At 44.9% G+C, this 15,947-nt stretch overlaps 6 protein-coding genes across 6 annotated transcripts in view; 4 read left to right on the top strand and 2 right to left on the bottom strand.

Moving 5' to 3' along the window:
- Window positions 1-14,837, bottom strand: part of LOC144697193 (uncharacterized) — a 147,328-nt gene extending 132,491 nt beyond the window's left edge. Inside the window, exon 1 of the mRNA XM_078569073.1 lies at window positions 13,843-14,837. Within this exon, the coding sequence (XP_078425199.1) occupies window positions 13,843-14,429 (587 nt within the window). The 5' untranslated portion in view covers window positions 14,430-14,837. The remainder of the gene's footprint in view (window positions 1-13,842) is intronic.
- LOC144697259 (uncharacterized) overlaps window positions 1-15,947 on the top strand; it is a 488,548-nt gene that overhangs the window by 154,859 nt on the left and 317,742 nt on the right. The window lies entirely within an intron of this gene.
- LOC144697208 (uncharacterized) overlaps window positions 1-15,947 on the top strand; it is a 274,466-nt gene that overhangs the window by 156,849 nt on the left and 101,670 nt on the right. The gene's annotated exons all lie outside the window — the stretch shown is intronic.
- Window positions 1-15,947, bottom strand: part of LOC144697211 (uncharacterized) — a 108,764-nt gene that overhangs the window by 18,903 nt on the left and 73,914 nt on the right. The window lies entirely within an intron of this gene.
- Window positions 1-15,947, top strand: part of LOC144697901 (uncharacterized) — a 292,792-nt gene that overhangs the window by 266,784 nt on the left and 10,061 nt on the right. The gene's annotated exons all lie outside the window — the stretch shown is intronic.
- The window catches only part of LOC144697322 (uncharacterized), a 166,914-nt gene continuing 153,901 nt past the window's right edge, over window positions 2,935-15,947 (top strand). The window contains exons 1-2 of the mRNA XM_078569302.1: window positions 2,935-3,011; window positions 8,478-9,068. The gene's annotated coding sequence lies outside the window, so the exon portion shown is untranslated. The remainder of the gene's footprint in view (window positions 3,012-8,477; window positions 9,069-15,947) is intronic.

Below are 15,947 nucleotides of genomic sequence, written 5' to 3'. Positions count from 1 at the left end.
TCCGAGGAGACTGCCACCTCCAGACACAGAGATCAGCATCCCCCTGATCCAGGACCAGTAAACCATTCCGAGGAGACTGTAACCTCCAGCCACGGAGATCAGCATCCCCCTGATCTGGGACCAGTAAACCATTCTCACCTGTTATGGGTCATGTCTTTTCTGCCTATTTAACTGATGTATCATATCAAAACTGTTGCTTCTTAATAAAATGCTTTAAAATCACCTACGACTTTGACTCCCTTTTTGGATGATCTGTGACTCCCGGACTAAAATCTTATACTTGTCCATGAGAGTAACTGAAGGTATGAGAACTGAAATAATCTAGAGTAATGATGAGGTGTTAGTTGTGGCTCAGTGGTTGCATTCTTATCTCTGAGTCAGGGGGATGTGGGTTCAAATCTACATCCAGAAACATGAGCATAAAATCCAGGTTGATATTCTGATGCAGTACTGAGGGAGCACTGTACTGTCAGAGATCCCGTCTTCCAGTTGAGACCTTCAACTATGGCCCCATCTGCCCTCTCAGTTGGTGTAAAAGTTTCCAGAATGTTATTCCAAAGAGCAGGGGAGTTCTCCTTGCTGTACTGCTTCATATTTATCCCCAAACAAACATCACTGAGCAGATTATGTGGTCTCAGTCACATTTCTATTTGTGGGATCTTGCTGTGCACAATTTGGTGACTGCATTTCTTACATTACAACAGTGATTACACTTCAAAAAAACTTCATTGGCTGTAAAGCACTTTGGGCCATCCTGAAGTTGTGAAAGGCGCCATATAAATACCATTAACAAAGGAGAAACGGTCTAAAAATGGAACAGTCGGTAACAGGACATCAATCTATCTCCTCCTATCTTAGAGAAATCAAGGACTCGGACACTGTGTGTTTGACACTAAGCTGATTTATTTAACTTATATTTTTTTAATTCATTCATGGGATGTGGGCTTCGCTGGCTGAGCCAGCATTAATTGCCCACTCTTAATTGCCCTTGAGAAGTAGTGATGAGCTGCCTTTTTGAACTCCTGCAGTCCATGTGGTGTAGGTACACCAACAGTGCTATCCAGAATATTAAACTCCAGCCCAGTTACAGGTATTATTAACATCAACAGGTAGTATGCAGGTACAGCAGGTAATAAGGAAGGCAAATGGAATTTTGGCATTTATTGCTAAAGGAATAGAGTATAAAAATAGGGAAGTGTTGTTGCAACTGTACAAGGCATTGGTGAGACCACACCTGGAATACTGTGCACAGTTTTGGTCCCCTTACTTGAGGAAGGATGTAGTTGCATTGGAGATGGTTCAGAGGAGGTTTACTAGATTGATTCCAGAGATGCGGGGCTTGCTTAGGAGGAGAGATTGAGCAGTTTAGGCCGATACTGGCTAGAGTTTGGAAGGATGAGAGGAGATCTAATTGAGGTATATAAGACACTAAAGGGGATAGACAGAGTAGATATGGAGCAGATGTTTCCCCTTGTGGGGCATTCTAGAATGAAAGGCCATAGTTTTAGGCTAAGGGGTGGTAGATTTAAATCAGAGATGAGGAGGAATTACTTTTCTCAAAGGGTTGTGAATCTGTGGAATTCACTACCTCAGAGTGCAGTGGATGCCGGGATGCTGAATAAATTTAAGGAGGAGATAGACAGATTTTTAATTAGTAACAGGTTGAAAGGTTATGGGGAGAGGGCAGGAAATTAGAGTTGAGGCCGAAATGAGATCAGCCATGATTGTATTGAATGGCGGGGCACGCTCGAGCGACTGAATTGCCTACTCCTGCTCCTAGTTCTTATGTTCTAACAGAAATAAACTCCAACTTTCAGACTGAACATGGTTCAGTCCTGGATGTGATTAACAGCAGCAGTAACAACAGAATCCAAGCCCTGTAACAGAACAGATGAACGGCCTTTCCCCAGTGTGACTGCGTGGATGAATTTCCAACGCAGATGGCGATGTGGATCCCTTCCCACAGTCTCCACATTTCCATGGTTTCTCCGTGGTGTCAATCTCTTTGTGTCTCTCTAGGTTGGATGATTAGTTGAAGTCTCGTTCACACGGAACACGTCTCCCCACTGTGAATGGTGCAATGTTTCAGGACATGTAACTGGTTAAAGCTCTTTCAACAGTCAGGGCACTGGAACACCCTCACTCGGGTGTGTGTGTGTTGGTGTTTTTCCAGTCCCAGGCAGAACATACAAAAAATTCTCCTTCCACATTCAAATGCCGATGATATTCAGGTCCTGATGAATCGAGTGACTTTGTCAGATCTGCAGAAATTTTTGCAAATTATCTCCTTCTAATCCCTGGAAAAGGAGTTGACAGTGTCAGTACCACTTTCAGCCCAGGATAGAAATTCAGAATAGGCAATTTTAGTTCCGATGGAACATTCTTTCTTCTCTTGTTTCCCCAAAGATGTGGTTCAATCAAAGTAAAAGAGAAAATCGGCAACAAAGTCCTAACAAGAGTTCAGAGAACCTTTCTATCTCAAACAGAATGTTGTTCTCCGTGTATATGAAACACTCCGTACCCTGATGTCCCCACCAATTATGGAATTTGGACACCACTTGCTCCCTGTGCACGGTTACCTGGGCACAGACGAGGCTGCGAAAGAGGCCACTGTGAAACCGCCCCCATCCCCATCATATGCCCCTTACATCTTGGATCTGCAAATTGTTGTTTTAACCAAGACCAAGTCCAGGATAAGATCCTCTAACTTACCTAGTCCCTCCACATTGGGCAGGCAAAGATTATAACCAAGCCCTTCAGGTAACTGTACAGGGGTTGCAACCTCTCATAGGCCCATGGATTCCTCTGGGCTGCAAACATCACCTGGGTTCAGATGAATCGACCGGACCCGAGAACTCGGTTGGGAACAAAGACCCTAAAGGTCCGCCTACTCGGTTACGTCACCGACCTGCCAGCGCATGCGCTCTGCGCCCTGCTGAGCCAAAATGGCGACTGTTCACTTGGGCCTGTTTCTTGGTCTCCTACGCGAAGCTGCAACGCGGGAACTGCAGGTTCGTATTCGCGGCTTGAGGTCTTCACCAGTGTTTAGAAACCCTCCCCGTTGACCCGCCGACTCCATCACTCCCTCCGCGTTTCCGCATCCTTACCGGTTTGGGGACACGACTGGCAAAAGACTCTCCAGAGCCATCAATGCGCATGCTCCAAACAATGGGCGGTACTGCGCATGCGCCCTGCTCTCCTGTCGTGGGGATGGGGGATATTCAAAATCGCGGGGGATGCTGGGTAACGTTCCCGCAATGGAAAGTCCTAAACGAGTGAATCGTGATTTATTTTGTCATGACGTGGAGATTGGGACACGGTGGTGTGGAAATTAATAAAATTCGCAACCACGTTATACAGAAACCAAAGTAAAACTCTCCTTATATCTTACCATAAAAGCAAAATACTGCGGATGCTGTAAATCTGAAACAAAAACAAAAATAGCTGGAAAAACTCAGCAGGTCTGACAGCATCTGCGGAGAAGAACACAGTTAATGTTTCGAGTCCGTATCACTCTTCATCAGAACTAAAGAAATATAGAAATGTGGTGAAATATAAGCTGGTTGAGGGGGGTGGGACAGATAGAGCTGGAAAGAGGGCCAGTGATAGGTGGAGGCAAAGAAGAGATTGCTAAAGATGTCATAGACAAAAGGACAAAGGGATGTTGACGGTGGTGATATTATATAAGGAATGTGCTAATGGTGACATTAAGGGTAGAAATCAGGACAAGCTAGTGGCAGATGGCCCTAGTGAGGGTGGGGGGAAGGGATCGAAATGGGCTAAAAGATGGTGATAAAACGATAGATCAAAATAAATTTGAAAATAGGTGGGAAAAGAAAAATATATTTTAAAAGTTATAAATTATTGGAAAAAGGGGGGATCGGAAAGGGGGTGGGGATGGAGGAGAGAGTTCATGATCTGATCTTGTTGAACTCAATGTTAAGTCCGGAAGGCTCTTCCTCGAACAAGGCCCGAACAATCCCCATCCACCACTACTCTCCTCTGTCTGGCTGAACTTGTTCTCTCACTGAACAATTTCTCCTTAAACTCCTCTCACTTACTCCAAATAAAAGGTGTGGCTAGGGTACCTGTATGGGCCCCAGTTATGCCTGCCTCTTTATGGGATATGTGGAACATTCCTTGTTCCAGTCCTACTCAGGCTCCCTCCCACAACTCTTTCTCCATTACATCGATGACTGTTTCAGTGCCGCTTCATGCTCTCATCTGGACCTGGAAAAATTTATTAATTTTGCTTCCAATTTCCACCCCTCCATCATTTTCACACGGTCCATCACTAACACTTCCCTCCCCTTCCTTGACCTCTCTGTCTCAATTTCTGGTGATAGACTGTCCACCAATATTCATTACAAGCCTACCGACTCTCACAGCTACCTCGACTACAGCTCCTCACACCCCGCTTCCTGCAAGGACTCCATCCCATTCTCTCAGTTCATTCGCCTCCGTCACATCTGTTCTGATGATGCCACTTTCCAAAACAGTTCCTCTGACATGTCTTCCTTCTTCCTTAACCTAGGTTTTCTACCCACGGTGGTTGACAGGGCCCTCAACCGTGTCTGGCCCATCTCCCGCGCATCCGCCCTCACTCCTTCCTCTCCCTCCCAGAACCATGATAGGGTCCCCCTTGTCCTCACTTATCATCCCACCAGCCTCCACATTCAAAGGATCATCCTCCGCCATTTCCACCAACTCTAGCATGATGCCACCACCAAACTCATCTTCCCTTCACCCCCCCCGGTGGCATTCTGCAGGGATGGTTCCCTCCGGGACACCCTGGTCCACTCCTCCATCACCCCCTACACCTCAAACCCTTCCCACGGCACCTTCCCATGCAACCGCAGAAGATGTTACACCTGCCCCTTTACTTCCCCCCTCCTCACCGTCCAAGGGCCCAAACGCTCCTTTCAAGTGAAGCAGCATTTCACTTGCACTTCCCTCAATTTAGTCTACTGCATTCGCTGCTCCCAATGTGGTCTCCTCTGCATTGGAGAGACCAAATGCAGACTGGGTGACCGCTTTACGGAACACCTTCGGTCTGTCTGCAAGCATGACCCAGACCTCCCTGTCGCTTACCATTTCAACCACCCTGCTCTCAAGCCCACATATCCATCCTTGGCCTGCTGCAATGTTGCAGTGAAGCTAAATGCAAACTGGAGGAACAGCACCTCATCTTCCGACTAGGCACTTCCGGAATTAACATTGAGTTCAACAACTTCAGAACATGAACCCTCTCCTCCATCCCTACCCCCTTTCCGATCCCCCTTTTTCCAATAATTTATAATTTTTTAAACATATTTATCTTTTCCCACCTGTTTTTAAATTTATTTCGATTGGTTGTTTTATCTTCACCTTTTAGCCATTTCGATCCCTTCCCCCCACCCCACCCCCATTAGGGCCATCTGTTATTTGCTTGTCCTGCTTTCTACCCTTAATATCACCATTAGCACTTAGATAATATCACCACCATCAACACCTCTTTGTCCTTTTGTCTATGACATCTTTAGCAATCTCTTCTTTGCCTCCACCTATCACTGGTCCTCTATCCAGCTGTACCTGTCCACCCCCCTCAACCTGCTTATATTTCACCACATTTCTTTATTTCTTTAGTTCTGATGAAGAGTGATATGGACTCGAAACGTTAACTGTGTTCCTCTCCGCAGATGCTGTCAGACCTGAGTTTTTCCAGCTATTTTTGTTTTTGTCCACTTCTACGTTTTCTGCTTCAGCCAACAGTTTTTCCATCCATGGGCCTTTTAATGATCCTAGGTCAAGAATCCAGCTAGAACTAGTTTGTGTACAAGGTAATTGTGTGGGCCCTGAGCCATGGAGGGATTTGAACAGAATAATAGTAATTTTAAAGGCTGAGGGCATCAGAATTTTACTCCCAGCTAAGGATGAAGAATGCTCCCTTAACTACTGAAAGAGCAGAAAAGTGAAACATTGTCCATCTAAATATTGGAAATAGATTCAAAATGAGGAGGATGTCAAACTCTATACCTTTAATAGACATGGAAAGAAGGAAATGAATGACCTTTAGAGATCTACTCCACTTGCGAATCAATCACCACTCGCCAACACTGTCAGAGTTCAGGGGCTTGGAGGGAAAAAACAATGTGGCCATGAATCTAATTTGGGAAATACAGTTAAAGAAATAGGATTCAATTTATAATCTAAAATATTGAACTTCAAAGAAAAATAATTGTTTGCACTCAATATGTTCATATTTCCCAACACCGGTGGGGAGTAGATGTGGAGAATGTTTTATACTATTCTATTTTTCTATGTTTATGATGCATGACCTTCCCCTCCATTCTGTAACATATAAGTGGCGAACCATTCTACCCAGAATGCTTCATGTGGGTGAATTCAGCCTATCTCCATCAGAAGGGCCGAAACGCACAGGCACGGGATGGCCCCTCCCTTCCCTCCGGGAAGGGATCTGCTGGATACAGCTTCTCCCACTTTACAAATACGTGGGACTTCTTCATATTGCAACATCCCAGCCAATTGGTAGTTGTGAGGTTGCAGGAGAGTAATGCGCTTATTTATAATTCCATATTCCATCTGCCCTATCACATTGGGGATACTACCTGAACTGGGCTCTTTATTAATAATGTTACTCAGGTATGTGAAATGTGTGGAATTATTGGATCAAACTCTACGAGGTACTCTGTGTACTTAACTAACCAGTGAACCCCTAATATCTGTTTCAGCACACAGGTAGATCGATTTTTCCACAGGGATGAAGGTGAGAGAATTATCCACGCTAGGATTCTCAGTGTGGACAGGGTGTGTTTTGTTTTGAGACAGGATGTCCCAGTTCTCTACCCTGGGATTCTCAGTTTGAACAGGGTGGGATGTGCTTTGAGACAAGATGTCCCAGCTCTCCATCCTGGGATTCTCAGTATGGACAGGGTGTGATGTGTTTGGAGACAGGATGTCCCAGTTTTCCACACTGGGATTATCAATATGGACAGGGTGTGATGTGTTTGGAGCCAGGATGTCCCAGTTCTCCACCCTGGGATTCTCAGTATGAACAGGGTGTGATGTGTTTGGAGTTAGGATGTCCCAGTTCTCCACACTGGGATTCTCAGTATGGATAGGGTGTGATGTGTTTAGAGACAGGATGTCCCAGCTCTCCATCCTGGGATTCTCAGTATGAACAGGATGGGATGTGTTTGGAGACAGGATGTCCCAGTTCTTCACCGTGGGATTCACAATATGGACAGGGTGTGATGTGTTTGGAGACAGGATGTCCCAGTTCTCCACCCTGGTATTCTCAGTATGGACAGGGTGTGATGTGTTTGGAGACAGGATGTCCCAGTTTTCCACACTGGGATTCTCAATATGGACAGGGTGTGATGTGTTTGGAGACAGGATGTCCCAGTTCTCCACCCTGGGATTCTCAGTATGAACAGGGTGTGATGTGTTTGGAGACAGGATGTCCCAGTTCTCCACACTGGGATTCTCAGTATGAACAGGGTGTGATGTGTTTGGAGACAGGATGTCCCAGTTCTCCACCCTGGGATTCTCAGTCTGAACAGGGTGTGATGTGTTTGGAGACAGGATGTCCCAGTTCTCCACCCTGGGATTCTCAGTATGGACAGGGTGTGATGTGTTTGGAGACAGGATGTCCCAGTTCTCCACACTGGGATTCTCAGTATGGACAGGGTGGGATGTGTTTGGAGACAGGATGTCCCAGTTCTCCACCTTTAAAGGGACAAGGAGAGGACCAGATGGATAGAATGGTGATGCTTTATGACATCAGTGCAGTGCCTGGGATCTTACCTCCCTGAACCCTGCTCATTATTGGGTGGGAGAGTTTGATGGGACAGTGCAGAGGGAGTTTTATTCTCTATCAAAACCGTGCTCTGTGGCACTGTTTGATGTGGTACATTGTGGAAGTTTTGCTCTGTATCTACCCTGGGCTGTACTTGATGGGACGATTTAGAGGGAGCTTTGTTCAGTATCTAATTCTGACACATGTTGTACCTATCTTGGGAATATTTGATGGGAAAGTGTAGAGGGACATTTACTCTGTTTCTAATACATGTTGTACCTGCCCTGAGTGAATTCCACATTGGAACAGGCACATTAAATTCTCTCACCTTGAGAAATGCTTTAAAAGACTAAAGTGGTTAATTCACAAAACATCCCTAATGGAGAGAGACTGTTTAAACATCCTATGTACGGAAAGAAATGAGACACCAGTGAGTTCATCTGTGAGTGCAGGGGTTGGATTCTGCTGTTATTTATCTCATTCAGGCCTGGACCATGTCAGAGTGCCAGTGAACTTGAATTTCTGTGAGTCTTTTAAAATTAATTTTATTGATTTAATTAATTCTTTCATCTCAATGGCATCACAGGAATCAACTTTTATTTACGATTTGTGATTTTCAATGTCAGGGCTTTTTCCCAACATTCCCCACAGAAGTAAATGTGCCCTATTCAATCTGCAGGAGCTCAGTGTGCAGGTGCAGTGCTGGACAGTATCTGAAGCATGCTCAGTGTCGCTTTGATCAGAACCATGCAAGTGCTGGATCCGCTCTTCAGGCAGGTGAGTTGATGGCACGCAGAGGATCAAGGCTTCAGGAAAAACCCGGTGAAGGCCATAAGGCCTGAATAAGAACCTGCAGGGCCCACGTTTGCCACTCTGGGGCTTTTTCCCAGGAACAAGCTTGGGTTAATGGCTGCCATCCTGCTTCAGTAAGTAGCACAGCAAATGCGTTGCCATTTTGGTGAGGGAACAGGGAGTGGATGAGGCTTCAGGGTCCCAGTGACCGGGAAAGAAAGTTATTGAGTCATTGATTTCAGTACCAGTCTGCACACAACTGAGAACTGAACCCAGCCAGAGTAGAAGGAGAAAACTGGGGGTGGAAGAAAAGAATGGTGCAGATGGCACGATGAGTTTGCTTCTCATCACGGGGAGGAAGGCACCAAGACACAAACCCAAGTGAGAGTGTTCCAGTGCACTAGCTGTGGAAAGAGCTTTAACCAGTTACACTGCATGAAAAACATCACACCATTCACAGCAGAGAGAAACCGTACATGTGTTTTGTGTGCATGGACGAGGCTTCAACTGGTCATCCAATCTAGAGACGCATTGACAAGGACACAAGGCAGCATGGAGAAACTATGAAATTCTGAGGAGTGTGGGAAGGAATTCGGTTATCCCAGCTGAATGTCATCAGCGAACTCACAGAGGGCAGAGGTCATTCACCTGCCCCATCTGCTGGAAGGGATTCACTCAGTCATCTCGCCTGCTGTTACACCAGCAAGTGCACACAGGTGAGAGGTTATTCACCTGCTGTGTGCATGGGAAGAGAATCACTCAGTCATTTACCCGCTTCCTGTCTGGAAATAAATCTGCTGATAATGGATCCACTGCTTTTCAGAGATCCTGGGATTCATTTCAAATTGTAACAGGACATTGGCCCCTAACAGGCTAAATGTACATTGCATTCTCACACAATTATCTGTCTCCAGACCCCTTCAAACAAGCTCAGAAAGTAGGAAACGATGTGTTGTTGTTTAATGTTTATTTCTATTACACAAGTGAATACATACTGAGACCATGAGATTACTGGATACTCACGGGAGGTCTCATCAGAAAGAGCTGAGAGTCATTCTAATCTGGTTACTCTAGTCAAAGTTAGACCAGGTCAAGAGTCCCGACCTGTTGTGTATCGAACCATTTTTCTTTTAGTAAGGTGTTGCAAACTTGATAATAAATATCAACATGTTCTGTTTTTGTTTATTAAAATGGAAAAAGTCAATCCAATTAACTCATCTCGTAAATGATTTAATCCTCTTTAGTGAGTCTGTGAGATAATGTCATTCCTTTTCTCATTGTTTGTGCCTGAAAATCTCATATCTTTCTGAGAGATTTAATGTGCGTAAGTGTCTTTACTATTGAGAAACATTTAGTAAGGTTATTAGGATTATTCAGATCTTCCTCACTTGGCCTCCCTCCATCTACATTCCACACCACGAGGCTCAAGAAGATTCTGCCTTTTGTAGCTTCAAAGCTTTTCTCTTGGTCAGTGCAAACATTTCCATTATATTCTTTCTCCTAGTAATCTGCCTTCAAATTCTCTTAATCAACCAGACCGTGGACATTAGGGGAATTAGCATCATCGGTAATACCAGGAGGAAATTAGAGGCAGTGATTATCCAGGAATGTTGTCCTGTATTTCACACTACCTGCCCCTGGTACTGTTCACCCAGGATAGCAATGGGCACTAAACGTTAATAGTAGGAGGGTGAATTTAACAATTTAACAAGCCATTCTTGACTTTTAGGTAATCTTACCAAATGATCAGGAGGTGTCTGACGATCTTGGCTTATGACCCCACTGTAATGCCTCAGGTCATGGCCAGACTATTAAATGCAGTTTCCTTAAGAAGTTCAGAGACCAGGATACTAACATCTTCAACAAAAGGCTAAAAGTTTGCTAGTCTCATCTACAATTTCATTTCTTTCACATAAATGTACATGGATACCAGATTGATCTATTCTATTGAACTATACCCAGGAAGACTAATTCCAATTGCCATTTGGTGCTTTGATTTTCTCTGTCTTTTATTTTAAGTGGGCCATTCCATTAATTACCATTCTATCTCATTCATGAGCCCTGGAGGAACTTTACTATCTCACTCAATATTCACAGAATATGGTGTTTTTACATCAGAGATAGAAATACTTGCAATCAGCTAAGACCTAACGCCCATATCTCCTGCTCTCAAGCACTTTGTCTTGAAAGATAGCAAGTGGGATAAATCCAAATCTTTAAAAGGTGAAGTCTTTAGTTCAAACTGTCACAGTGGAAAGGATTAACTTCTTCGCTTGTTTGCAGAAAGTTGGAGCAAACGTTCTCAAATGTGCACAATTGTGTCAACTTTACATAACTTTTCTTTTCAGATCAAAGATGAACCAAACACCATTTTTGTTTCCTTATTTGACAGATCCTAATTTCTTTTGAAAAAACTATGGAAGAATGTTCATCAACAAGAGTCTGTTGACACAAAGAATAAACTATTTATTAAACATGAAAAAAATGAACTATATTACACCAGGCAAAAAGGTTGGAATGATCTCAATACCAGCACAAGAATTCATACTATTCCTTTACCGCATAAATATCTTTACAGACACATAAACCAGTGAAGAGTTACCACTAGCTTCACACAAAAGCTTCTCACTTGGGACTGGCACAGTTGCAAACAGTTTTCTTCCAGTGAATTCCTGAGCATTCACTCGATGCTTATCACCCAACTTGTATCTCTCCCGGAGACACCCAAAAAATGCACTTGAAATGAATTGTTTCTTCAACTGCAAAGTGAACAAATGAGTTCCCTAAACTCCATCTTCGAGTAGCATCTCTGCTAAACTGATGAATTTACTGAGTTCTATAACTGATTATTCAGTTAACTACTGCCCCAATAGCCTTATAATTTTTCTTATCAGAGAACTTAAAATTCCTGTCCTCTCTCCCTGACACACTTTGAACTCTCAAGGACAGATGCAACCAAAGCAGATTCCATGGATTCCTCAACAACCCACCCAGACGTCTGTCACATTGTGAGCCAACCAATCTCACTGAAACTTCGTCTTTCTCATGAGGATTTCTAGTCTCCACATCTGAAGATCTCACCTTGGAATTTTTTCCAAAAGTCACTCCCACTTGGGCAGTTTCAACAATGGCCCACCTCGCAGGGTTTCAATCTCTCCTTCTGAGATTCCTTTCCCCTGGATTCTCGAGTAAATTCAAGCATCACATTCCAAGCACAATTTCAGATCTTTGGCTGTGTCAAGCAGAACACCACTGCTTCAAAGAGGTACCCAACGTCACCGACCTTCAGCTGCCTTCTCAGATCTTCAGGGCTTCTCTCAAGCTCACTTCACTACAAATATGCTCACTGCTGCTCATTATTTAACTCTGAGCCTATCTCTCTGCTCCTTTCCTTCATCTCATTTAAGGGGACCTATTCCTGTTCCCGATCTTCATCCCTTACCTGGGACTACTTTTTGGGATTTCTCCCTGGTTTTGGAACTTCTCCCTCTCCCCCTCCCGTGTCCTGCTCCCTGGGACACCTACCAGGTAATGGCGCTCCATCTCAGGTCATCTGACATGCATTTCCGAACTGCAGTTCCCGACCTCCGAACCAAAGAAGGTGAGTTGTGGTTTCATCACGCGCTTTTCCAAATCACTGTAATATAACTGAAGAAAATCAAAACTAAATAAGTTGGCATTGAAGCATCAACCTTCTTAGACCAAAAAGTGCCAAAGAGGGTGGAGCTTCCTACAGCTTGTAAGCTCCGGCTCATAACTTCAAGGCTGAAGCTTATCTTTAGGGAATCGAACTTTTCGGTGCCTTTTATAAATCTACAAGTAAATTGTGATTCATGCTAAAAGGTTCAGTAATTATAACATTTCACGTTTCTCGGAACAGAAGCTGGCAGCATTTTAAATCCCAATTGTACACTTCTCTTGCAGCTGATGTATGGAGAAGGTCATTTCCACTGTAGATCTGCCAGAACAGAAACATCACTGTGCCCCTGGATACACTCGGTCTGCAAAAAGATAAAGTGTTTAATCATTACCATAGTGAAGGTCTTCCCTGTGACGCTAAGGAGTGAGAGGCCCCTGTAGTCATTGCAATCTCCTCTGTCACCCTTGCTTTTGTATTTTGTGATGATTTTTGCATCCTGTCCTGTGGAACAGATGCTACCTCCCAGAGAAAGAGATAATCACAATATCTGGGACTTCCTGTGCCTGAACAGTTTAGTTGGAATTCCATCCTTGCCGGGTGCCTTTCTGCTTGCTAAGCAATAATTGGCCTGTTCGAGCTGAAATGATGTGGGTTTCTCATCCAACTCAACCATGATGCGAAGCTGCAGGAGAGTCAAACGGATACTGGGAGATGTCCGTCTCATGGCGGTACAGCTCACAGTAGTGTTCAACCCAGTGGGACATCTGTCGATTTCGGGGGGGGGATGGTGGGGGGCAACTTTGGTGATGGTTGGACCAAGTGCCATCTTGATCCCATCATACATGGCACATAGATTTCCGTTGTCACAGGCAGTTTGGATCTCTTGGTGTAGGCTGATCCAATGTTTATTTACACAGTATCTTCCTGTCTTTTGCACAGCCATCTTGCCTACTTTCAAGTTGTGCAGTGTTCTAGCTGTTGGGTTTATTTTGTACATCAGGTGGGCTTTGCTTTTTGCTTCAATGACAGATGTCATCTCTGCTGAGTCTTTGTTGTGGGTTCCACCTTTACCAAATGTTGCTGCTGCTGTGTCAGAAATGATTGAATCAGCGACTTCCAAGCTTCATCAATATCAATGTTGATTGATGAAGCTTTTATTGATGTGCCTGCAAAATATTTTACTGTTTTGTTTCATGTTCCTTGATAATTTAGTTTCATGATGGAGGTGACACTAAAGAATGTGTAAGTCAGTCAGAATTGTCAGCAAGGATTAATCAGCACTTCATAATTGGAGATGTAAATCAGTGGAACCTTTCTGAGACTGAATTGTAGATTTTGCATCAACGATCAATTTAGGATTGAAGCAAAAGTTCAACATTTTATTGTAAACATGTCCCTGAGGAGAGTTCTTGTATTAAGGGGAAGGATCACAAATGGTGCTTTCAAAAAGGGACACTGCAGCCCCGAATGTCAGTGACATCTCCAGAATATTAAACTCCAGCCAGTTATAGGGTTGTAAACATCAGCAAAAACAAACCTAATATTGTCAGACTATCAGTCCTGGGTATGATTAACAGCAGCAAAAACAGCAGATTCCAACCCCTGTAATCACTTGTGAACCCGCTGATGTCTCAGCAGGTGTTGTGACTGAGTGAATCCCGACCCACACAAGGAGCAGGTGAACGGTCTGTCCCCGGTGTGAACTCGCTGATGTGTCAGCAGTTGGGATGACCAAGGGAATCCCTTCCCACACACGGAGCAGGTGAATGGCTTCTCCCCATTGTGAGTGCATTGGTGTTCACTGAGGTCGGTTGACTGCCTGAAACTCTTTCCACAGGAAGTACAGCTGAATGGATTCTCCTTTGTGTGCATTTGGTGGTGTGACTGGAGGGCGAATACCTGAGTGAATCCCTTCCCATACACGAAGCAAGTGAATGGTCTCCCACCCGTGTGAATTCGCTGGTGTTCAGTAAGGTTGGATGAAGATTTGAACTTGTGTCCACAGGTTGTGCAGCTGAATGGCTTCTTCTCAGTGTGAACTTGCTGGTGTGACCGAAGGCCGGATGACCGAGTCAATCCCTTCCCACACACGGAACAGCTGAACGGCTTCTCCCCTGTGTGAATGCATCGATGGATTTCCAGCCGGGATGAAGAATTGAATCCTTTCCCACAGGCCTCACATTTCCACGGTTTCTCCATGGTGCCAGTATCCTTAAGTCTCTTCAGGTTCAACAATCAGTTGAAGCCTTGTCCACACACAGAACATATGTACAGTTTCTCATCGCTGTGAATGGGGTGGTTTTTTCAGGCTGTGTAACTGGTTAAAGCTCTTTCCACAGTCAGTTCACTGGAGCTCAGGTGTGTATGTCTCAGTGATTTTCCAGTCACACTGATGTTTGAAACCTTTTCCCACAGAGGGAAGAGAGAAACATTTCTCCTCCCACATTGAAAGGTTGATGCATTCAGGTCCTGGAGAATCGAGTGACTCTGTCAGATCATGCTGGATTTGTTTGTTTTGAGCTTCCTGTATGTAAATCCACCCGTTCTAATACCCTGGAAGAGGAGTTTACAAAATTCATCACTGTAAATAAAGAATAGAAATTCTGAACAGACAAACTCTGGCTTCTATGGAACGTGTTTTCTTCCCTTGTTCCTGCAAAACAGTAAATCCTCATCCCACATACTCTCCCTTCTCTCCATGCTGGAGTACAAACTCCAGAGTGACCAACCATACAGGATTTTACAGAAATGTCCCATATTTGAGTCAGCTGGCCTGGGCTTCCTGGTACTGGTTGTCCCGTAAATTGGACCTTTCTGGTCACACCCCACACAGAACCTTTCCCCTACTGTTTCTGTGCAGCCAATTCACCCCATTCCCCCCTGCCTCACCAGCTTTGGCAGCACCCCACCCAACGCACCCCACCCAACACCCCCCACCCCGCCACCTACTCGTATGGACTCCCATGGCAGGCTATCGTTTAATTTTCTCCATGAGAGGTCATCCTGCCAAACCCCTCATACCATCTCCACCATTTCTTTCTTCACTCCTGGTTTTATCCCTCCGTCTACTCTGGCTGGATTCTGTTTGGGCCCAAAGTGTAACCTCTTATTTATTGTCCCCCCTCCCCCATCCGTTGATGTGAACCATCCTCCACTCGCTGACCCAGGATGGCGGCCGTTAACCTGGGCCTGTTCCCGGGAGGGAGAAGCCCCGCAGCTGCAAACCAGGAGCTGATAATTATTCATAACGGTTACTCCAGCTCATGAGCTCCAGCTCATACAATGCCCGGGGAGTGATTGACGGGAGGGATGGACCAATAGGAAGAGGGGATGCGGCTGGAGAACATCGAAAGAGCGGCTGGTCCTCCAACCAATCGGACTGAATGAGGGGCGGGGCTGAGCCCATAACTCCGCGTGCGCCCGGCTCCACACTGTTCCCGATAAAGATGGCGGCTCTTAACTCGGAAAAACTCGGCAGGTCTGGCAGCATCGGTGGAGAAGAGTTGACGTTTCGAGTCCTCATGACCCTTCAACAGAACCAGTTGTGTAATTCTGTTTTTGTTTTGGATTTCCAGCATCCGCAGTAGTTTTTTGTTTTTAGCTCTTAACTCGGGCCTGTCTTGGGGAAAAACCTGAGAAGTTTTCGCCCGTTCAAATGCCGTAGCCGAGCTTCATATTCGGAGCTTGGAACCTACACAAGGTGTTTTTGAAGCCTCA

The sequence above is a fragment of the Cetorhinus maximus genome, chromosome 23 (assembly GCF_964194155.1).
Source record: "Cetorhinus maximus chromosome 23, sCetMax3.hap1.1, whole genome shotgun sequence".
Taxonomy (NCBI): Eukaryota; Metazoa; Chordata; class Chondrichthyes; order Lamniformes; family Cetorhinidae; genus Cetorhinus; species Cetorhinus maximus.
This window is presented reverse-complemented; position numbering and strand designations above follow the sequence as displayed.